Source organism: Petaurus breviceps, unplaced genomic scaffold (assembly GCF_028583685.1).
Source record: "Petaurus breviceps papuanus isolate PSGF00001 unplaced genomic scaffold, PetGlider_PUasm1.0 186, whole genome shotgun sequence".
NCBI classification, from domain to species: Eukaryota; Metazoa; Chordata; class Mammalia; order Diprotodontia; family Petauridae; genus Petaurus; species Petaurus breviceps.
In genome coordinates this window covers 30630864-30654514 of record NW_027185798.1, presented here as the reverse complement: position 1 = coordinate 30654514, position 23651 = coordinate 30630864, and the positions used below count along the sequence as shown (strand labels likewise).

Below are 23651 nucleotides of genomic sequence, written 5' to 3'. Positions count from 1 at the left end.
TATAGCTCTCCCTCCCACATCATGACATTCCCCATTGCAGTTTTGATATGCAGCGGGTTGGCATAAGGAATTACATCTGAATTTTTTGAAGACAACAGGTAAAGGTCATCAGACAACACAAAAACAATTTAGAAACTCAGAAATGCATAAAACATATGTTAACGAAAATGCATACTTTGATTTGCTGGAGTATCTCCATCCTCCCCTGCCCATTAAATAGACAATCAGAAAAACTATGAGGATTGGCCATATTGGCTTGACATTCCAATGATCCTCTGTGGTGGCCAAGAGTAAGCCTAGTTGGATGGGCAGAAAATCAGCAACTCTGAAGCCAATTAAACCCATACCAGCTCCAAGGCAGACCCTGAGACTTTTGGTGGTTTATGGGCCTTGAAGAGATGTCTCGTCTTCAAAGACTTCCCTGACTGTAGGTTATGAGACTATTGATATATCCTGTTTTATGGCTTTCGTAGATAACCTGATCTCAAGAGACTCCTCTAGCTTTGGCTATGGGGCTTTCAGAATATCTTGTTTTTGGAAACATCCCTTGATCAAGCTTTGAAGCATGGACTGCTTATCACTAAGGGGCCACAGTTCCGACACCTGGAATTCCTCACTCCCCTCCTCTCCTTGGTGATGGGGCTCACTGACTCATTCCTTTCTGAGCCCACCTTTCACCCAACTTTCTTACCTTTCTTTGTTTAAAAGATATATAAGCCCTTCCCATCCATTACCTGGCACCCTATCCTGCTCACCACGGGCTGGATAGTACCTGTATGCATATTATACTTTCCCCTCCTGCTTAATAAAAATCTTTCTTTAATTTCACAGGTATTGTCTTCCTCTGGTTTTCTTGCCTTTAGGAAAAAAACGGTGATTTAAATCTCAAGAACTGGCTTTTGAGTTCTCCAGGTGTGTTCCCTCTTTGGGGGAAAGAGAGATTTAAATGCTCTCAAAAGTGTTTGCCTCAGTTTACAATGTATGGTATTGTATAATATAGCCTATGACCAAATACTTAACCCAAATTTTACAATAAGTTACTGTAAAACACCCCATAAAAGAAAAAGAAGAAAACTTCAGACTTCTTCTTTGGTATGAAGGGACAATAAAAAAAAATTATGAAGATTTTCCAGATTGGGAAGGGTTGGGGAGGGAGATGCATGCCGTGCCCCTAACCCCAGCCATGTGGAAGGGATAACTGTACTTAGACGAATTGATGTAGACTAAAGGGAGAAGAATCAGAAAGACAATGTAAACCATGACCAAGTTATATAAATTAAACCAAACCAAACCGAATTCTCTGTAGTTATGATGACCAAGACCAGTTGAGGTAAAAACCCACCTTTCTTTATTTGAATAGCTTGGGAACCCTTGGCATGGAACATCATCAGATTTCTTTGAAGTGTTCCTTAGTTTTCCTAAACTACTTTTACAAAAACTTTCTTTGTTCCAAGTGATGTCTTCTTGGGAAGGGGAGGGGAGACGGATCCATTTGCAAAGGAAGATGATGTAAAAACAAAAGCGATCATAAAAAATTACATTAAAAATTTTTCAAAGAAGTCCCAGAGGAGTTGTGCTCTATGAATGGGGTACTCACATTGGAGAAATAACAAAACATGGAGACGTGAAGGTAAAATAAAAACTATGGCTAGGTCCCCTCTAGTGGGAATAAGAAAACTCCTGAAGTGGTTGCTTTATGTTAGTTCTGCATATTTTCTTTGGGCTGGAACCAATTACTAAATTTTAAATACTTTTAATTTTGGAATGGTGCAGATTCGAATGTAAAAGGCAAGCTCTAAAAACTTGACTTTGGGGGAAGTAGGATCCTGTAGGATGTGGAGATCAGAAAAGGGCTTTGTTTCAGAAAAGGTTGTTAACCCAGTAACTTGAGAGTCCACTAGTCCATTAACTCATTCTTTGCAGGACAAGAAGCATCAATGATTTGGAACCTGAAAAGTATGAGATACTATTTGCTCAAGGCTAAACTCAGAAGTCTTGCTAGTCACACAGGAAATGACTCATAGATCAGAACTCAGCGGTTCCCCATCTGCCCCATCGCTAAGGAAAGCCTGTGGGTAGAGTGCACTGGGGTGTGTCCAGAGAAGGGGGAGGGAGGAGAGAAGAGGCGGCTTTGGCAATTGAGGGCAGGGGTGAGAGAACGCAGTTAGTCCCAAGGGAGGTAGTGGCTGTGGATCAGTTTGGGCTCTGCTGAAGGAATGCATTTCCTGACTTTTTATGCCTTAGTCTTTGGTGTCACCCAAGGGCTATTTCAGCTCCAAGACCCACCCTTTTCCCCAGCAGGAAACTCCAGGGTTTGCTAGGCTCACTGGTTCCCTCTACTGCTTTCTTGCTTTCTCCACATTTTAGAATCAGAATCCCCAAGCTAGAAGGGCCTTCAGAGGCCACATCTGAGTAGGATTTCTTTGTTCAGTAGCAGTGAAATAGTGGAAAGAATTCTGGGCCTGAAGCACATAGGACATGGGTTCATATCCCACATCTTAACATTTACTAGCTCTGTGACCATGGGCAACTTCTCTGGGCCTGAGTTTTCGCATTTGCAAAATGAGAGTCTTGGATGAAATGATCTCCAAGGTCCTTTCCAGTTCTGCATGGAGAATCCTATGAATTTTCGGAAAATCACTTTGATAGTTGTTGGGGGAGAGGGTGATTTGGAATGGGGAAAGATATGAAACAGAGAGATCACCTAGGAGTCTATTAAAATAGTCCAGGTGAGGGGTGGCTAGGTGGTACAGTGAATAGAGTACCTGCGCTGGAGTCAGGAGGATCTGAGTTCAAATTTGACCTCCAGACACTTAACACTTACTAGCTCTGTGACCTTGGGCAAGTCACTTAACCCCAACTGCCCTACCTTCCCCCCTCTAAAAAAGCAAAAAAAAAAATAGTCCAGGTGAGACATAACGAGGGCCTAAACTACAGTGGTATCTGTGTGATATCAGAGGGAGCAGATGCAAGAGATGTTGTGGATGTATAAATGACAAAACTTAGAAATGTCTTGGACAGGTGGGGTTAGTGAGAGTGGTGAGGTAAGGGGGGCACGAAGGCTCTGAACTGGAGTAATGGGAGGATGGTGGCACCCTCCACAGAAAGAGGTGAGTTTTTGGAGAAAGATACTGTAATGAGCACCATGATGCCAATCATAACTCATTCATGTGTATTTATGGGGCCAGGGATTTTAATATATAGTGTTTTTCAAATATTATCCCATTTTATTCTCACCATGACCTTCGGTGCTATTATTATCCCATTTTACAAATGAGGAAACTGAGGTTTGAAGTTAAAAGATTTGCTCACAGTCACATAGTGACTAAGTGAACTCAGTTTTTGCTAACTCAGGTCCAGAGCCCTAACCACTGCACCACCTAGCTGCATTGTCTTACCAGTCACTTCCTGAAAGCAATACCCACATCCTTTGTGGGGCACCTGCTGCAGGACACACAAGACATGTTTATATTTCTACCCACTTTTCTGAGAAGGTCCCATTTATAGACTTTGGAGGAATTTTCTATCATCATTGATAGGTGTTTATTGAGCACCCTCAAGCTTGATGGTACTGTAGAAAGAAAGGCACTTGGTGCTGGGTTTGTGTATGTTCCGAGAGATGTTTAAATTGTCTTTAATTTAGAAAGGCCAAGGTTGTCCACCGAATCCCGGGCCTTCACCAGTTGTCTTGAGTTTTGTCCTGCCACTGGATGGCGATGACTGGAGTAGAGAGGGAGGCTCATGACTTTGCACAGCCCTGCCTCACTTAAATCCAGTTCAGGCACAAGTCAGGACATCATGACCTGTGATGTCACCGGTCCTCTTTGAGAATGAAGGTCAAACAACAACAGCCACAGCCATCAGATGGTCTGGAAGGGAGGGGACAGTTATGCTGGGTTGGGACCCCTGCGCAGCTGCTGCTATGGGTGCCTGGGGCTGGGTGAACTGCTGTGATGATTGATGCTAGAGGCAGAAGGGAAGCCTAAGAGCTAGCACAATGACAAGTAAGGCTGGGATGGGGGAGCGATGGACTGTAATCGGTAATGTGTTAGCAAGGTTGTGGAGACAAGCCTTAGATCAGCTTCTGTGGAGAGGAAGGCATTTGACCCATCTTCCCAATCTTTGATTGGTTCATCACATGTGATCCCTACCTAAAATCCCACCTTAACAGGAAACTTTTTTCAATTCCTCTTAATTCCAGTGCCTCTGTGGGTTATTAAATTCTGTAAATAGCTTATTTGTACATTGTTATTAGCATATTGTTTCCATTATAATGGGAACCTGGTGGAGGAAGGGAAATAAGTATACACATATATGTATATATAATATAATGCCTACTATGTGCCATATATTATGTTAGATACTTTAGAAATATTATCTCACTTGATCATTGCAATCACTCTTCAAGGTAAGGGCTCTTATCATCTCCATTTGAGGGACTGAACTAGGTCTTGCCACCTGAAGGAAAGGAGGTAGTTCAGGATGGGGTAACCTACAGTTATAGGTCATTTGAAGTTTCTTGTGATTACAATAAAAGAACTATGAATATTTTCTACAACCTGCAGAAAATTCAAGGCTGACAGTAACTGCACAGGGTGAAGAAGGGGCTAAATGATTCCTAAATAATAATAACTATCATTTATGTAGCACTTCCCATTTTACAGGTGAGGAAAAGTAGGTGAAATGACTTGCCCAGAGTCACACAGCTAGTCAGTGTCTTAGGCGACATTTAAACTCAGGTCTTCCTGACTTCAGGCCCATTGCTATAACCACTATACCACCAAGCTGCCTCACAACTTGACTGCCCCCTTGTGGATAGTTGGGTTAATTTTTTTTTTAGAGTGATTATGGATTACATGGTATAATCATTTAAACACTTATTGTGGCAAGTAATACATTTATCAGCCATATTGTTAAAACAAACAAACAACCCAGAGATAGCTCCTAAAATTGTAAGAAGTGGTCATGGTGATAAGCATAGATGATTACAGATTCTTCTTTCCTTGATTCTGTGGCTAAGTTTTAAGTCCAGGGAATCTATGTATATCAGAAGAAAACATTGCCAGGATGTTCAATGTAAGGGCTGGTTACCAAACATTGCCATGAAGATTACAATACAATTCAATCCATTGGACTAGGTCTAGGGGGAAGCACCAACTTTAAATTATTCTGGGCTGTTGGTATCACTTCTTTGTCACCTGAATACAAAGCAGGTGGCTCCAGCCACCCTCTGATGCTTGACTGTGGACCACAATGGGCAACTTGGACAAGAAAGCTTTGCTCAGCTGAATCATCTTAGAGTATGCTCAGAGCTTTCCTCTCCTCCCTGAATTTGATTCTCCTGCTGTGGATAAGTAAATCTCACTGCGTTAACTGTTGAGTGATCTATGAATGCTTCATTTTGTTCAGGTATGGCCTGAGTCAGTCCCAGCATAGGACAAATAGAGCAGTACTGTTTTAGAAAGCAGGGTGGATGGTGTCCTGTTTTGTTAGAGGGCAGAGCACATGAGTTAGCATAGCGTAAGGGGAAAGAAGCAGGCTTTGGAGCCTGATGACCTGGGTTCATAGCCCTGCTATGTAACTATGTGCCCAACTTTGGGGAAGTCACATGACTTCTTTGGCTCTCAGTTTTCTCATCTGTTTAAAAAAAAGAAAAAGAAGGCAGGAGGGAGAATGTACCAGATTCCTTCTGAGGTCTTTTCCAGCTCTAGGTCTTCTTGCCAACTAGAGGAAGCCAGTTAATACCATGGATTCATTAATACCATGGAGCTTCAAGGATTCTATCCTAGGACAACCCAAATCAGGAAAATCTGAGTTCACATTTGACTTCAGACATGTACTACTTGGGTAAATCACTTCACCTTAGTTTTCTCAATTGTAAAATGGGAACAATAACACCATCTATTTTACTGGGTTGTTGGGAAGATCAAATGAGATAATATTTGTAAAGTGCCTGGCACATAGTAGGTGTTACACAAATGCTAGTCATTATTATTATTTAGGAACCAATTAATCCCTTCACTCTGTATCTAACAATTGCCTTTCAATCTTGAGTTCTCTTCAGTTTGTAAAAAACATTCATAGTTGCTTTATTGTAAATGCAAGAAACTGCAAACAGCCTATGTGTCTAAGGATTGAGGTGTGACAACAACCTGTTATTTGGCTCCAACTCCATCCCCAATGTCACTTTCTTTTCTTTGTATGTATTTCATATTTACTTATTTGGGCACATGCTGTTTTTCCACTCAGTGGAAGGTTGGCTCCTGGAGGAGTGACCTTGCTTTTGTTTTTGCGTGGGGAACCTACAGTCTCGAGACCACATGTGGTCCTCTAGGTCCTCAAGTGTGGCTTCTTGACTGAATCCAAACTTCATGAACAAACCCCTTTAATAAAAGGATTTGTTCTTTAAAACTTGGACTCAGTCAAAAGACTGCACCCCAGGGCCTAGAAGACCACATGTGGCCTCAATTCAACTCAGGTTCCTCATTCCTGGTCTAGCTCATAGTAAATACTTAATAATTTTTTTTTTTAAGCAATCGGGGTTAAGTAACTTGCTCAAGGTTACACGGCCAGGTATTTCTGGGTGGGTGCTAAGTGTCTGAGCCCGGGATTTGATCTCCAGGTCTTCTCAACACTGGAGCCGGTGCTCTTACTTGCTGTGCTATCTGGCCGCCCCAATAATTTTTTCCTGAATAAGTAAATGAATTTCATCAGAATGAAATACTATGGCCTCTTGAAAATGTCAACCAGGAAGAATATCAATGTGTAAGTATACTGAAGAGATCAAAGAGGACATAGAACAAAGTAATGGCTAATGCTATTATTTTACTCATGCTTAAATGTAATTATATTTCTTTTCTCTCTTTTAAAAAATATATATGATTATGACTTTCTGGTTTTATTCAGGATTTTATTAACCATTATGCTTCTCTTTCTCTAGATCACAGTATCTCAAGAAGTGGAAGGGACCTCACAGATTGTCTGAGGTTAGCCCAACCTTAAAACAAAGAATTCTCTCTGGTATCTTAAGATCTTGTCCATAAAATTAAAATGACCAAGCTTTGTCCCAAAGAACTGACAAAAGGCATCTCCCCCACGTCTCTGCAAAATTACAGGCATGCAATTGTCAGACTTTTCTGATGTGTTGGTTGGTTCTGTCAAACTTTCCCCCTTTCTTTTTTATTTTTTGTTATGAGGCACAGCTCTCTGGGAAAGCTAAGAGCAAGGCAGAGGGCAAGGAATATATTGGGAAATGTAAGTGATCAAAAGCAAAAGACATCAAATAAGAATGTATCATAAAAAGGGGAGCTTGGTGGTGGTGATGATAGTGATAAGGATTGGACCTGTGATTTCATTGATATAGAGAATTATCAGGTGAGGGAATTCCTTTTTACTAATGCAGGTTGTCACTTTCTCTGTATGTTAGAACACAGAGAGCTTAAATGACTTGACCTGGTTTACAAGACCAGTATGTGTCAGAAGTGGGACTTGAACTCACGACTTCTGGCTTTAATGTCAGCTCTCTGTCAATGAACAAATGCCATTTCTCATTGTTTGAATGTATATGTGGGTGAAGAAGAGAAAGATTTCACCCCTCCCTCCCTCAGCTCCTAACATTACAATAGATCTTAGAAAATAGTGATTGGTAAGTGGTTATGGATTTTAAAATATTTGTTTAATATTTTAAGTTGTTGGTTTATTGCATTTTTTCCTTGGGTCACTCCACAGATGAGTACCCCACTCTGATGAGATAATATCATCTGAAAAAAGTATATTTATGAAATATATAGTTAAGTTTAGGAGCAGCTAGGTGGTGCAGTGGATAGAGCACTGGGCTTGGAATCAGGAAGACTCATCTTTTTGAGTTAAAATCTGGCCTCAGATGCTTACTAGCTGTGTGACCCTGGACAAGTCACTTAATCCTGCTTGCCTCAGTTTCCTCATCTGTAAAATGATCTGGAGAAGGAAATGGCAGTTTCTTTGACTAAAAAACCCCAAATAGGGTCACAAAGAGTCAGCTACAACTGAACAAAAAAAGTTGCTTATAATTTAAAAAAAAAGTCTGGTAAATAATGAAATATAGTTGATAGCCACGGCAGCTTAGATCATCAATTTTGAGTTGGAAGAGAGACCTTGGAGGTCCCCAATCCAATTTTCTAATATTAGGAACTAGATGGCACAGTGAATAGATTGCTGGTCAACCTGTGTTCAAATGAGCCCCTGATGCTTATTAGTTGGGTTATCCTGGTCAAATTATTTAACCTCTCTCAGCCTCAATTTTCTCATCTGTAAAAATGGAGTCATAATAGTACCTGTCTCATAGGGGTGTTATGGGGATTAAATAAACTAATATGTGTAAAGTACTTTGTAAACCTTGAAGAGCTAAATAAATGCCATCATTGTTGTTGTCAATCAAGTCTTAAAATTACAAGGAAAAATGAATATACAGGATGTAACCTGCCTCCTTTGATGGGCTGTGGCCAAGGAAATGAAGTGAAAAATCTCTGTAGGTAGGAAAGGAGTGTCATTTTCCAGAGACCTGTGTTTAAACAGGATTATCCATTCCCTAGCGAGTAAAGCATTCTCCTCCGGTTCATTGAAAGCCATCACCACGAGGGGGCGAACGAGCACCATCCTGCGTCCTTTGGAGCTCTCCATGCCTGGGGATAAGTGAGTTTGACTGATGTGAGCTCTCTAGGGAAAGCAGGGCTGCTGATTACCTACACCAGGTGCATGCATTGTTGAAGGGTTTCTCCACAGTGCTTTCAAGTGCTCTGAGGTTTGGTTTCAGTAGCAGGAATAGAGAAAAGGGCTGGGAATTGATTATAATGAATGTAGAACTAATTAGTATATTTAGAGGTAATCTTTGTATTTGAGGAGCAGCTAGGTGGCATAGTTGGATAGAATGCCAAGCCTGGAGTCAGGAAGACTCATCTTCCTGAGTTCAAATCTGACCTCAGACACTTGCTAACTGTGTGACCCTGGGCAAGTCACTTACCCCTGTTTGCCTCAGTTTCCTCACCTGTCAAATGAGCTGGAGAAGGAAATGGCAAACCACTGCAGTATCTTTGCCAGGAAATGGGGTCACGAAGAGTCAAACACTACTGAATAGCAACAGTAGAGATTTTTGTATTGCAGTGGAATGCATGTTTGATTCACTTATATGAAGCAATTGCTCACTGTGCCTTCAATCTGTTCCCTAGAAGTCTGGGACCTCAAGATATTCTGTGTGTGTGTGTGTGTGTGTATGTGTGTGTGTGTATTGAGGTAGGGTAGGTTGGGAAGTGAAAATACTATGTTATTCATTTGCCTAAATCTCTGAGTGACAATGCTTAACATAGCTCCTGGTACACAGGAGGTGCTTAAGGTGATTGTGGTTGTGTGGTTTGTCCTTTGTTCTTGAAGAGGACCATGGTATCAGGGAGATGATAACATGACTTGCAATTAACTTTGATCTGAGTGAGGGAGGGCAGTGCAAGGTAGCCTCACTTTCCCCTCCAGAGCCATCTGGGTCCAGTAACCAGGTATTGATCAGGATGACTGGAGATGGCCCAGGATGAAATGGGAGACCTTAGCCCTTTTAAGCTAAATTCTTTTCAGCTTCTCATTTTGAGTGAGGCAACACCCATTCAGTGAACAGACCTCTTTAAGAAGTGAGTCAAGGGATGGCCCCTGTAACAATAACAATAATAATAATAAAAATCAAACTGGGAGGGGAAGATGCTCAAAGTTGCTGGTCAGAAGAGAAATCATTACTATTTACATTCACTCTGAATCAGGAGGGCCCCCAAAATAACCATTATAACTATATAAGCATAATAACTATTATGCCTATAGATGTTTGTTGACTGACCACCTTCTCTAAGATTGTTTGTAAGGATTATAGAATAGAGCAACAAGTGACCTGAGAAAGTCTTCTCCTAGGATTTTAGGTCCAGAGCTTGAAGAAAACTTAGAGGCTACCTCTATCTTCCTCATTTTATAGGGGAGAAAATCCAGAGTAGTTAAATGAAATTTTTACATAACATTGCCTTATGCAGGCCATAAGCATCAGAGGTTTGAACTCAGAACCTCCAACTTAAGGGCCTATCTTATTTCTACTATGCTGTGTGCCTTCCTTCCTATTTCAGACATGAGGAAATGGAGGCTCAATGAAGTAAAATGACTTTTCTGTGTTCACACAGGAAGCAAGCAGGATTTTTAAACCTGTTTAAAAAGTGAATTATGTTCTGGAATGTGACAAATGGTTTACTTTTTCTCAGCTTCTAATCTGAGAGCCCAGGAGCAGGAGGAAAAACACATCTCAGAAGACAGTAGTTGAATGCTATTCATTTATTATTGATTTTCATACAAGCTTAGAATTTGACCCAGAAATGTTCTCCAGGAAAGCCTTGAGAGCTGTGGTTCACTGATGTCACACCTGGTCACAGGGCCTTTGGAGACTTGACAGATACTTGTTTTCTTCCTTCACCTTAAAGCATCCCTATGCTCGTTGAGCCCCCAAAACCAAAAGATGATAGAATCTGCTGATCATATACTAATATTTGCTACATTTTCTAAAAGAAAAAGAAAAATCAGAACACATAACACTTTTAGTGTGGGTAATAGTGAAGCTTATCCAATATCTGAAATACCTGTGCGGTTCTAGACAGGACTTTAGAAGTCATCCTCAAAGAATGGGGAATCCTGGGGGTTCCCAAGATTCTCTTGGAACTCATAGACTTTCTTGATCCAGCCTGGAGAGTGTTGATGGTCAGAAGATTTCACGTGAATAACATGATTAGGATTTTCTTCCCAGTATTCTTCTGGGTGTTGATTTGGGTTGTTCACTCTTTCTTCCCACTCTTGAAGTGGATAGACACCATGATTCCTTTCAACTGGTTCCCACCTCCAACATTGCCTCTCAACAGAATAAAATTGATCTGATTGCCAGTTATGAGACTCATAATGATCTTCCATACCAGATTCCCAGATTCCTATGTATCTGCCCTGTTGATCATCTTCAAAGGCAGAGTGATATGAGTTATTTTGTCTTCTTCCTTCATCTGTTTGTTCTGTTGGGTCATGTACGCAATAGCATAACCAGTTGCCTTTTTGCTTAGTCAAAAAATACACATCACAGTGTATTGGACTATCCTTTATCTCTACCTGGGTGTTGGGGTGTCTATGCTCAGCATTCTGTGATGTTGGTTCCTGCTTTGGGGTATCCCAATGATTAGATCCTTCATCTGGCTGTTCCTGATCAACATCATGAAATCTCCGAGATAAATCTCTCTGAGAATTTCTTTCATTGATGCTTAAAAAGTGTGTCTTATCACCTTCATTTGCAGGGCCCTGATATCTCACTTGAAGCCTCTCATCATTGCTTGGAGTTAGCGTTGGATTTCTCAGATGGTTTCTGATCCCATTCCTTGGTAGGGGGATCTCTTCATTAATGGGGGGTAATAAGATCTTAGGTCTTCCTTGAAAACTGCCATCAATTTCAGATACAGGATTTTGGCCTCTCACTTGGTGTCTTCCATTACCCTGGAGTTCTGAGGTTTGTTGATGCTTTTCATCATCTTGGGGTTTTGGGGTCTGCTGTCTAACTTGATATCTTACGTCACTTTGATGACTTGGGATCTGTTGTGGAAAATGTCTGCTATCATCCCTTGGTCTTGCTGTCTGCTGTCTATTTTTATATCTCTCACCATCATGGGGTCTTGAAGTCTGCTGTTCAACTTGGTTCCTTCCATCATCTTTTGGTACTTGGGACTGATGTCTAACTTGGTGTCTCCAATCACTCTGTATTTCTGGGGTCTGCTGTCCACGTTGGCTTCTTCCTTCATCCCTTGGAACTGAAGTCTCTGGTTGAATTTGGTATCTCTCACCATCTCTTGATATTGGCGTCTGTTGTCTTCCATTGTTCTGGATTTCTGGGGACTGAGGCCTAACTTGGCGTCTCCCATCACGGGAGATTTCTGGGGACTGAGGCCTTACTTGGCGTCTCCCATCACGTGAGATTTCTGGGGACTGAGCCCTTACTTGGCGTCTCCCATCTTGTGAGATTTCTGGGGACTGAGTCCTTATTTGGTGTCTCTGATCACGTGAGATTTCTGGGGACTGAGTCCTTATTTGGTGTCTCTGATCACGTGAGATTTCTGGGGTCTGCTGCCAATGTTGGCTTCTTCCTTCATCCTTTGGATCTGAAAGCTGTTGCCTAACTCGGCATCTCTCATCATCTCTTGGTATTGGGGTCTGTTGTCTTCTGTCTATCTGGATTTCTGGGGACTGAGGCCTTACTTGACGTCTCCCATCACGGGAGATTTCTGGGGACTGAGGCCTAACTTGGCATCTCCCATCACGTGGGATTTCTGGGGACTGAGGCCTTATTTGGCTTCTCCCATCAGCTGAGACTTCTGGGGACTGAGGCCTAACTTGGCGTCTCACTTCAGCTGAGATTTCTGGGGTCTGCTGCCAATGCTGGCTTCTTCCTTCATCCCTTGGTACTGAAGGCTGTTGTCTAACTTGATATCTCTCATCATCTCTTGGAACTGGGATATATTGTCTTCTGTCATTCTGTATTTCTGGGGACAGAGGCCTTACTTGGCGTCTCTGATCATGTGAAATTTCTGGGGACTGAGGCCTAACTTGGCGTCTCCCATCACGTGAGATTTCTGGAGTCTGCTGCCCACGTTGGCTTCTTCCTTCTTCCCTTGGAAATGAAGTCTCTGGTTGAACTTGGTATCTCTCATCATCTCTTGGTATTGGGGTCTGTTGTCTTCTGTCAATCTGGATTTCTGGGGACTGAGGCCTAAATTGGCGTCTCCCATCAGCTGAGATTTCTGGGGACTGAGGCCTAACTTGGCGTCTCCCATCAGCTGAGATTTCTGGGGACTGAGGCCTTACTTGGCGGCTTCCATCATGGGAGATTTCTGGGATCTGTTGCCTATGCTGGCTTCTTTCTTCTTCTCTTGAAAGTGAAGGCTGCTGCCTGACTTGGTATCTGTCATCATTCCTTGGTGTTGGGGTCTGTTGTCTCCTGTGATTCTGGATTTCTGGGGACTGAGGCCTAACTCGGCGTCTCCCATCACGGGAGATTTCTGGGGACTGAGGCCTTACTTGGTGTCTCCCATCAGCTGAGATTTCTGGGGACTGAGGCCTTACTTGGCGTCTCACTTCAGCTGAGATTTCTGGAGTCTGCTGCCCACGTTGGCTTCTTCCTTCGTCCCTTGGAACTGAAGTCTCTGATTGAACTTGGTATCTTTCATCATCTCTTGGTATTGGGGTCTGTTGTCTTCTGTCAATCTGGATTTCTGGGGATTGAGCCCTTACTTGGCATCTCCCATCTGCTGAGATTTCTGGGGACTGAGGCCTTACTTGGTGTCTCTGATCACGTGAGATTTCTGGGGTCTGCTGCCAATGCTGGCTTCTTCCTTCATCCCTTGGAACTGAAGGCTGTTGCCTAACTCGGTATCTCTCATCATCTCTTGGTATTGGGGTCTGTTGTCTTCTGTCAATCTGGATTTCTGGGGACTGAGCCCTTACTTGGCGTCTCTGATCACCTGAGATTTCTGGGGTCAGCTGCCTATGCTGGCTTCTTTCTTCTTCTCTTGGAAGTGAAGGCTGCTGCCTAACTTGGTATCTGTCATCATTCCTTGGTGTTGGGGTCTGTTGTCTTCTGTGATTCTGGATTTCTGGGGACTGAGGCCCAACTTGGCATCTCCCATCAGCTGAGATTTCTGGGGACTGAGGCCTAACTTGGCGTCTCCCATCAGCTGAGATTTCTGGGGACTGAGGCCTTACTTGGTGGCTTCCATCATGGGAGATTTCTGGGATCTGTTGCCTATGCTGGCTTCTTTCTTCTTCTCTTGGAAGTGAAGGCTGCTGCCTAACTTGGTGTCTGTCATCATCCCTTGGTGCTGGGGTCTGTTGTCTTCTCTGGTTCTGGATATCTGGAGACTGAGGTGTAACTTGGTATCTTTTATCATACTGTGGTTCTGTTTCTTGTTTTCTAACTTGGTTTCTTCTATTATCTTGCATTTCTGGGGGCTGTGGTCTACCTTCTGTTCTCCCATCATGCTTTGCCACTGAGGTCTGCTGTCTCCCTTGGCATCTTTCATACTCTAGTATTTCTGGAGACTCTGCTCTATTTTCCTGTTCCTCACCATCCTGGATATCTGGGATCTCCTGCTCATCACTTCTTCTATCATCTCTAGGTTTGGAGGTCCTTTCTCTCTCTTGTAGTCTCCCATCATTCCAGTGATCTGATGTGGCTTGTCTATCTTGGTGTCTTCTTTCATTTTGAGCTACTTGAATCTGTTGTCTAGTTTCGCTTCTATTATCCCTTGGCACTGGGACCTGCTGTCTCCCCTGTTGCCTCTCATTACGCCAAGGGCCTGTTGTCTCTTGTCTTATTTGGGGTCTTTCATCTTCTCTTAGTCTTGTGGTCTGATCTCTCATTTGTTTCTGCTCAGCATTTTGGGGTTCTGGGGTTTGCTCTCTAAATTGTTGTCTCTCATCATCCCTTGTTGCTGGGATCTGATATCTCACTCTTGGTTTCTCATTTTCTCTTGCAGTTGGTAACTGATCTCTTCCTTGGGCTCTTGCTTCTTCTTTTTCTGATACAGATTGCTCACTTACATATTGTTTATCACCTTCCCTTGGCTTATTCACATAACATTTCTTCCTATGACTGGGTAACTGGCTCTGATCTCTTTCTTGGTATCTTTCATCATAACTTGCTTCTATATCTTCATCACTATCATAGACTTCTGGAACATCCCTTGGGTATGATGTTTGATTTCTCAGTTGGTATTTTCCATCATCTCTTGGTGCTTGAGATTGTCCATTCACCTGATGGCTTCTTTCCTCCCAGGCTCCTGGGGTTTGGCCACTCATCTGATCTCTCCTATCATACCTTACTTCTGGGGACTGTTCTCTCACTCTGTACCTCCCATCATCCCTTGGACTTGTAGTCTGATCTCTCACTCGATAGCTCTCATCATCAGTTAGTCCTGGGGTCTGCTCTCTAACACGGTACATATTATTATTCCTTTGTGTTGAGATCTCTTCTGTGCCTTGATGGTTCCTATTGTCTCTTGGTGTTGGAATAGTTTCTATAAATTGCCTTTTCCCACTGTTCCTTTGTTCTGGTGTCTGCTCTGTAACCTGGCATCTCCAATCATCTCCTGGTGCTGGTGTCTGCTCTGTAACTTCATACCTCTCATCATGTCTTGAAAATAGACTCCTATCTCTGACATAGTATTTCCCATCATCTTCATTAACTGGGCCCTGTCTCCCATTATTTCTAACTGTTGATGCCTCACCTCTAATGTGGCAGCTTCCACTGGCCTTTGTTGCTGTGTTCTCATCTCTTACACGGATCCTTGTTTCTACCCTGGATTCTTTTTGGTCAGCGATCACTCTGTGCTGCCTAACATCTTGTAGAGTTTGGGGCTGGTTGTTCTCATGATCTCTCCCATTGTCAGTTGTTGCCGGGAGTCTATTGCTTTTTGGTGGTGCCCCTTCTTCTCTTCCTTCTTGTGGCTCCTGTGACTTGGATCTTCTTCCCCCTTCCTGTAGTCCTGGGCAGAGCAGAGGTTGAATGCATATATAACAGGCTTTCACTATACTGAAGACCAGCAAAACAAATTCACTGAAGTCAACTGTGCCATCACCATCTTTATCCAGGAGTTGGAGGATTTTGTCAGCTGTCTCTGAATGACCAGGCTTCTGTAAGAAAGTAGGAAAAAATGGTTAACTGTAAACCATTCCTTCTGTTGATATGCATTCTATCTTCTAGTGAATTTATCAGGAGCTGTTTGACCTTTGATTTATTTATTTTTGGTCATCAGGAATAATGATCATACCAGTATATGGAACTCCTGGTGTGAAATCTCTTCCCATGAATTCAGATCGCCAACTCCTGATCTTAGAATTCCTTGAGAGGACTAAGAGGTTAAGTAACTTTCCCCCTAATAGTGTATACCTAGATCCATTATGCCACATTGCTTGAGACCTTCCTGTATTGGTCCCATCTTTCAGGGCACAACCTCAGCCATTCCTGCCTTTTCAGTCTTTTTATATTTACTCCGTAATGTAGTGATACTGGCTTCCTTGCTGTTGCTTGAGTAAGATACTCCATCTCTGCACTCCAGTCTGAGAGCTCTGGCTACGTCCATGCTTGGAATGGTCCCACTCCTCATTTCTGTCTTCCAATCTCTACTTCCTGGCATCCTTCAAGTCCCAGTCTTCTGCAAGAAGTCCTATCTTCTGCAAGAAGCCTTTCCTAGTCTTCCTTAGTATTAGTGCCTTCTTTCCAAGGCTGCCCCCAAGCTTGTTTGGACACAGTTGTTGGCATGTTGTCTCTGCCATTAGACTGTGAGCTCCATGAGAGCAGAAGCTTTCCCCTCCCCCTTTCTTTACACCTCCAGCATTTATCATAATGCCTGGCACGTAGTAGGCATGCAACAAATGCTAGTCAATTGACACGTTGAGTCTATTTTCCTTCTCCATCCCAGGCCAATGAAATGCATGTTACAAAGGAGTGAAACAATGTTGGACATTTTTTACACTGATCCTCAACAAGTAAAAGCAAATAACATATCAGATATGAACAGAGAGTTAAATCAGAGAATTTCAAATGCAGGGAACTCTGGGCCTTTTTACCTGAAGGGCTTCTCCAAATTCCTCTTGCAGCAGCTGTTTTAATTCTTGTTTATTCAATCTCTGGCATTCTCCATCCCTCTGAGCATTTTTGTAGAAAACATCGATAACATTAATGATGCCTTTAAGGAGTTGAGGCATATTTTTGTCTTCCCAGTGGGATTGTTCCTGAAGTGAGAAATTGTAGAAAAAAATTTACTTTTAGTGTATCTTTTAAAAAATTCATCCCTCTCCACCTCCCAGAGGCTGATGGGCTCTGATTGAAATGTTCTCATTTGTAGGACAGGAAACCAGCTGACATTTGAAATGAAAAGAGAATCTTTATAGGTTAGCTTCACCTTACAGTGGAAATAAGACAAAACCCAAGAAGGGCACCATTGGCTCTGCCATCATGAATGACTTCCAAAAACCTACTGGCCTGTGACAAATGCTGAAAAGTCTATTCTCTTGTATGTAAGGATTGTGAACATTCCTCCATTCATAATACTCATAGAAATATACTAAGTACTTGCCATGGTATTGCCATGCCTAAAATATCATCTGATAGGAATGAATCATTTATATTTCTAAAGATTGTTAAGAATAAGGATGATGAAAGGTGTTCTCATAGAATTTTATCCTCTAAAAAGATCCTCTAGGTTTGCAGTGAGAGGACTTGGCTTTGATTCTCATTTTTGACATTCATTACCTGCGAATCTTTGGGCAAATCACTTCATTTCCACGGGCCTCATTTTTCCTCATCTGTAAAATGGAGTAATTATACTAGATGATCTTCAAGGTCCCTACTAGAGCTAGATTCATGACCTAGTATACTATAATTATAGTTTAGCAGGGGTGGGGAACCTGCAGCCCCAAGGCCACATGTTGCCCTCTTGGTCCTCAAATGTGTCCCTTTGACTGAATTCAAACTCCACAGAACAAATCCCTTTAATGAAAGTATTTGTTCTGTAAAACTTGAAATCAGTCAAAAGGTCACACCTAAGGACCTAGAAGGCCACATGTGGCCTTGAGGCTGTAGGTTCCTCTCCTACCCCCCGGACCCTAACTCCTTCCTATTATCCTAATAAGACCATCTACCTAGAGTTAGAAGGGACCTTGAAGGCCATATACTCCATTTTCCCCATTTTAGAGACAAGGAACTGAGGTTTAATATTTCATTCATTGATTTGCAAACTTTAAAGTGGTATTTAAATCTACCATCACCATCAGTCCTCAAACTCCCTTCTTTTTCAAGTTCACTAAACCCTGGCTTTCTTCTGAAAACAGCAAATTTCTTGAAATCTTTCCCAATAGACAATAGAGGTTGTATTTTCTCCCATCTCCTCTCCCAAATTCATAAAGTCAGGAGAAGAGGTTAGCATACTTATAGATGCATAAATTCATGAACTGCTGGGGCTGGAAGGAACTTTTGACGATATGTGGGAAACAGCCTTATTCCATAGGCTCAGGAACTGGAGCCCAGAGAGGGAGGCAGGGTGGGGTAGTGGCAAGAGTAGTGGACTTGACCCCAGAGGCTCTGGGTTGGAATCCTGGTTCTACTGACCTTGGGCAAATCACTTAATCTCTTTTGGCCTCAAGCTTCCTGATTAATTAAAATAAGGGGGCTGGACAAATTGACCTCTAAAGACCTTTTCTTATCTAAGTCTATGTACCATCATACCATGACTTATTCATAGTCCCACTACAAGTCAGTGACAGAGTTGAGACTTGAACCCAGGTCTGTTACCTCTCATGTAACTGGGGGGACACCAGATTTGGGCTATGGCAGAACCATAGAATCTTAGGATTGAAAGGAATCTATGCTTTCTCTGGATCTAATCTCATTTTAGGAGTGAGGAAAATGGGAGGTTTGAGGCACTTGTCTAAGGTCAAACAATCAATCTACAGTAGAAAGTCACTAGGAAGCAAAGTCATCTACAAATCTGAAACACAAAAAATTCTCTCATCATTAGTGGTTACATAGTTGGAGGCAAAGTATCTCTGTAAAATAATGGGAGTAGTTCAATTAAGTAACCTTTGTGGTCACAGCAACCAAAACAGTGACTCAATCTAACTGTACTTGGAACCTGATGGTGTAAGCTGGCATTGGTTCATCCACTAGAAATCGCTCTGACTTCTCTAAGTGTCTGGTGACAGCAAGGAAAAGGAAAGGACCTGAAGAACCATGGAGCAGTGAGCTTTAGGAGCATCTGAAGGAAAAAGGAAGAGGACAGCATATTTTTCAAGTTAAGGTCACCGTGCAGCTGCTCCCAACTCAGAAAACAAACAAGCAAAAAATACCTAGGCAACATTTTGGAAATAAAACTTTTTGTCAAAGCTAATTGGAATTCTGCTCTTCTCATTACAGGTCAAGTTTTGTAGGGTTTGGAAAACAGGAGACTCTATGAGAAACATTCACCACATCCCTAGTACCCACAAAAATAAAAGACCAGAAAGACAACCATTGAATGAAATAATAAAACCATTTCTTCCATTGAGACTTACCTTGGTCACCAAGAGAAATGGTAGACTATGACTGTAGAGCACCTGGAATACTGGGGATGTGAGTTCTCTCTCTTATATAGGGGTTTTAATTGCACCCTTTAACCATACATCTTTTGTAGACAACGCCCTTTATGTAAAATGGACTGATTCATTACCAACCAAACCCCATTCCACCTGTTTCTTCCCCAACGGGTTGTTTAACTTAGCATTTCCTTGACCAGCTTGCCTAGTCTGCATCAGGTTTGCACCTGTGGTCTCACTACCTTGACATTAGCACTATCTCCATTGCATGGATGATATTAAGATTATAAATTTAGAACTGGAAGGGGCCATAGAGGTTGCGTGGTCCAAATCTCCCCTCCCCAATTTACAGATGAGGAAACTGAAGCCCTGAGAGGTTAAGAGATTCATCCAAAGTCAAAGAGGTAATGTGTGCTGGCAGTGTGTTAAAACGGAATCATTTCTGGAAAGAGACCCTGTAAAATGCCAAGGGGGAATCGGAATGTTAGAGCTGAGAGAGACCCGATTATTTACATGTTGTCTCTTCCATTAGACTAGAAGCTCCTTGAGGGCAGGAGCTTTTGTCTTTCTTTGCATCTCCAGTACTTAGCACAGTGCCTGACATATAGTAAGCACTTAATAAATGCTTGTTGAGAGACTGACTTGCCCAAGGTTATATAGCTGATTAATGGCAGTCATGACTTGAATTAAGCCTTTCTGATTTCCAAAGGCTAACAGTATTCTGAAGCCATCTCTCAGTGGATGCCAGCCATAAAAGGAGTCTATTTTACATATTGCAGTGGACATACCTTGATTCATATGAGATTGAAATATTCAAATGCAGTAGAGCCCTGTGGTGAAGTTATTCAATATAACAAAGAATTCATGTAGCAAAATCTTGACATTAGCCTTGGTTCTCCCCTCTTATTTATGCTCTTTGTCCAAACAGTTGCCAGGTCCCTGTTGCTTCTGCCTCCATGACATTTTTCACATTTGTCTTTTTCTCTTCATTCAAGCAGTCATCACCACAGCTCAGGCTCCTGTCATCACCTGTCTAAATTATTACAAAAACCTCCAGGCTAGCCTCTTGGCTTCCATTCTTCCTCTATCCAACCCATCATTCATACAGCTGCCAAATTGATATGCCCTGACCACAGGTCTGTTTGGGTCACTCCATTGCTCAAGAAATGTCAGCAGGTCCCTATTACTTCTCAGATAAAATACAGACTACTCAGTCTCACATCTAAAACCTTCCACAGTCTGACATTCATCCGCCTTCCTAGACTCCTCACACCTCCTGTCTACTATATTTCTCCCTTCATGCTCTCTGTGTTCTAGCCAACCAGGCTTACTAGCTATCCCCTGGCTTGCTTTTCCATCTTTGTCTTTGCACAGGCTCTTGACTGTTCCAGGTATGTCCACCTTCCTCACATCTTTCTCTTAAAATCCCTTGTTTCCTTCAAATCTCACCTCAAAAGTCTACTCCTCTGACACATTTTTTTTTCTTATCTACCCAGTTGTTGATATCTCCCTCTTCCAGTAATCTGTTTACCTTTCCCATCCTTCTTGTAGTATATAAGCTCCTTGGGGAGGAAATTTTTGTTTCCTTTGACTGCATTCACACTCTCTTAGTAGATGCTTGTTGTATTGGACTTGCTTTTAGTAACATACACTTGTCTTGGGACAAATGAGCATCTAGGTGCAGCAGTGGGTAGAGTACTGGGCTTGGAGTCAGGAAGACCTGAGTTCAAATTTGGCCTCAGACACTTACTAGCTGTGTGATCATGGGCAAGTCACTTAACCCCTATTTACTTCAATTCCTCAAGAAAAGGGTGACACACTGGAGAAGGAAATTACAAATCACTCCTGTATCTTTTCCAAGAAAACCCCATGGACAAAAGTCCATGGGGTCATGTAGAGTCAGACATGACTGAAGACTGAACAATGATGCTTGTCCTAAATCTCACTGAGTTTGTTTCCCACCCTCTTGACTTTGCAAGCTGTACTCTTCTCTTTCTGTCTAGGGGAGCCCCCTTTGGGGGTGCTGCTGACAATGCCAGAATATAAAGGAATCCCCCTTCCCAGTGAAGAAATCTCTTCTGGTGTTCATAGCAGCAAAGGGGTGGCAAGGGGCACTGGTGAATTATAGGACTGCTGAACTAGTGGTATCCTGGCTTATAATTGCCTAGCATGGGTAGCATTAAAGTCAATTTCCCAGGTTTCCTGGTTTAGTTTTCCCACTTTCCTAGTTCAGTTACCTTCTTGTGCTAACAGCTGAACTCTTCATATAGCTTTCTTAACCTTGACCACCATATGTCCACTAGGTAAGAGCTTGAAAATCATTATATATTATTTCTTTATTTATGTTAATCTGCTCCTCTCTAAGTATCTTACATAGTAGACCTGACAGTAGATCCTACAGGTTCCTTCCCATATGGCAATAAAATAATGACACATTCATCTTTACTAAAGGAATTCCTTAAAGGGGTACCTCAGAAAACATCCAAATCCAATCCAATACATCATAATGATGTCCATTGAGCTAAGCATGATGGATTAGCCTTCACAAATCTAATGGGTACTGAAGACTGATCTGGGGCCATCTCCAATTGTCCTGATCTATATCTTGCCACTGGACTCAGATGTTTCTGGAGGAGAAAGTGAGACTGGTGACTTGCACAGCCCTCTTGCACTTAAATCCAGTTCATTCACAAGTCATGGCATCTCCTTCCTGATGTCATGGTCCTCTTTGAGAATGAAGGATAAATAATGACAAGAACAGTAGAAGACAGATCTGGAACACAAAATCTTGGAGGCAGCGTGTTGTATAATGGAAGGAACACTCATCTTGGAGTCAGAGAAGATGTAGATTAAATCATGCCTCTCATACTAGCATGTGACATCAGTTTCTTTTTTTGGTAAAATGGGGATAACAAATAGCACTGACCTCACAGGATTCTTAAGAGAATCAAATGGGAAAATGTACACAAAGTACTTTGAAAACCTTAAAGTGTTAAGTCAATGTCATTTATGACATTGAAGAAGGACCCTTAAACCTTATGTTGGGACCTGAGAAGACAGAGAGGAATAATACTTTGGCTTTTTTCTGGGGGAAGAGGGAAACAGAGAGGAAGGAGGGCTATTAGTTCTTGTCCTAGGCACTGAGGTGGGGAAAAGAGGAAGGAGAGTAGGACCCCAAGTTGGGCACCAAGCAGGGACTCTTTGGACCTAGGACCTGAACCCAAACTCTGACACTAAACCCCCCACTCTACCCTAGTGGAATTATCCACTCAGTTTTGGCTCTTGACCTTGAGCTAAGTTATCTTGACTGAACGAAAACTCGCCTAATCCACACTGGAAAGAATGCTGGCTCTGGGTTCAAATCCTACCTTCTGATGCTTTTCACCCATGTAACCTCGGAGAAACCACAGTCTCTGTGGGTCTCAGTTTCCTTATCTGTAAAACAGATGGGGGGATGGTCTAGACAACCTCTGAGGTACCTTACATGTCTATGATTCAGATGTGGTTGGTTCTATGTTATATATTTCATTTCCATCCAGCCATCTACCATGAAAGTAGGATTAGAGAATACAATCAAGGAGAATATAATCAGAGGAAAAGATTAACAAAAATAATATAAGCTTCCATTTATTCCAAGGTTTAATCCATTTTCACATGTATCTTTCCAAGATATATTGTACACACACACACACACACACACACAAACACACACATTTTCCTTTTAAAAGGGCATCATTTTAGGCATAAAATTTATATATTTAGACCCTTATGTGTAAATTTGTGTTGGAGAGCTAAGAAGGAAATTTCAGGAATTTGACAAATAATCTTTAACCTACTTTGATTTTCATCAGAAAACCCTTTCGTGCCCACACTGAGGTGGGTCCCCTGAGGAGGGCTAAAGCATTGTTGAGTTAATGAAGGAGGGGAAGGGACATCTGACTGCTTTGCTTTGATGTGTGACTTGTGTGCCACTGGACAATCCAGTTAGCCTGTGTGTCTAATGGGCAGGGACAGCAGTGATCCTTCTTGCAGAGGTCATTAAGTGCTTAGAGCCGGAGTGCCTTTGTTAATGTTATTAATTAGAGTTATGGAAATAATTAGCATTCTTGGTTTAAAAATCTGTCTTTTAAGAAGAATAGTTCTTGTGTAAATTATGCCTCCACCCTCTTTGTAAATGACTGTGGCATTCAGAACTTCTGAATGTTAGCTGGGGCCTTGGGGTTCTTTTTCCTGGTCGTGGAGTCTGGTGAAGGTTCGGTTCATTCCCTGAAGCTTCCGGTTTTTTCTTATTTCCTCCTCCCTTCTGTTCCTGCCTTTTTCTTTCCATATTTGTTGTCTTTTAAAAAAGTTATTTTTGTTGTTGTCATCTGTCTTTCTCTTTGAATTTACTTTTTAACTTTGTACTTACTTATCTGTGAACATGTTATGCATGCTCAAGTGAATGAATATATGTTCCTCAAGAGCATGGACTCTTCTGTTTTCAGTTTTAATTTTTTTGT

At 42.1% G+C, this 23651-nt stretch overlaps 3 protein-coding genes across 5 annotated transcripts in view; all 3 read right to left on the bottom strand.

Annotated features, from left to right (window-relative positions):
* The window catches only part of S100A10 (S100 calcium binding protein A10), a 462639-nt gene that overhangs the window by 82222 nt on the left and 356766 nt on the right, over positions 1-23651 (bottom strand). The gene's annotated exons all lie outside the window — the stretch shown is intronic.
* Positions 1-23651, bottom strand: part of S100A11 (S100 calcium binding protein A11) — a 399965-nt gene that overhangs the window by 19548 nt on the left and 356766 nt on the right. The window lies entirely within an intron of this gene.
* On the bottom strand, positions 13155-19200 carry LOC138162014 (cornulin-like). The gene is made up of 4 exons (XM_069089133.1): positions 19132-19200; positions 16651-16815; positions 14341-15714; positions 13155-13295 (listed from the first exon to the last, which is right to left on the bottom strand). Exons 2-4 carry the CDS (start codon positions 16786-16788, stop codon positions 13155-13157), a joined length of 1653 nt encoding a protein of 550 aa, XP_068945234.1. The 5' UTR covers positions 16789-16815; positions 19132-19200.

Coding starts and splice junctions, on each gene's coding strand:
- LOC138162014 (XM_069089133.1), bottom strand. CDS start 16,788: ATGCCTCAACTCCTTAAAGGCATCATTAATGTTATCGATGTTTTCTAC. Junction 15,715..16,650: donor AATTTGGAGAAGCCCTTCAG/GTAAAAAGGCCC, acceptor ACTTTCTTACAG/AAGCCTGGTCATTCAGAGAC. Junction 13,296..14,340: donor GGCAACAGGGGAGACAGCAG/GTCCCAGTGCCA, acceptor CTCAATCCCCAG/AAATCCAGATTGACAGAAGA.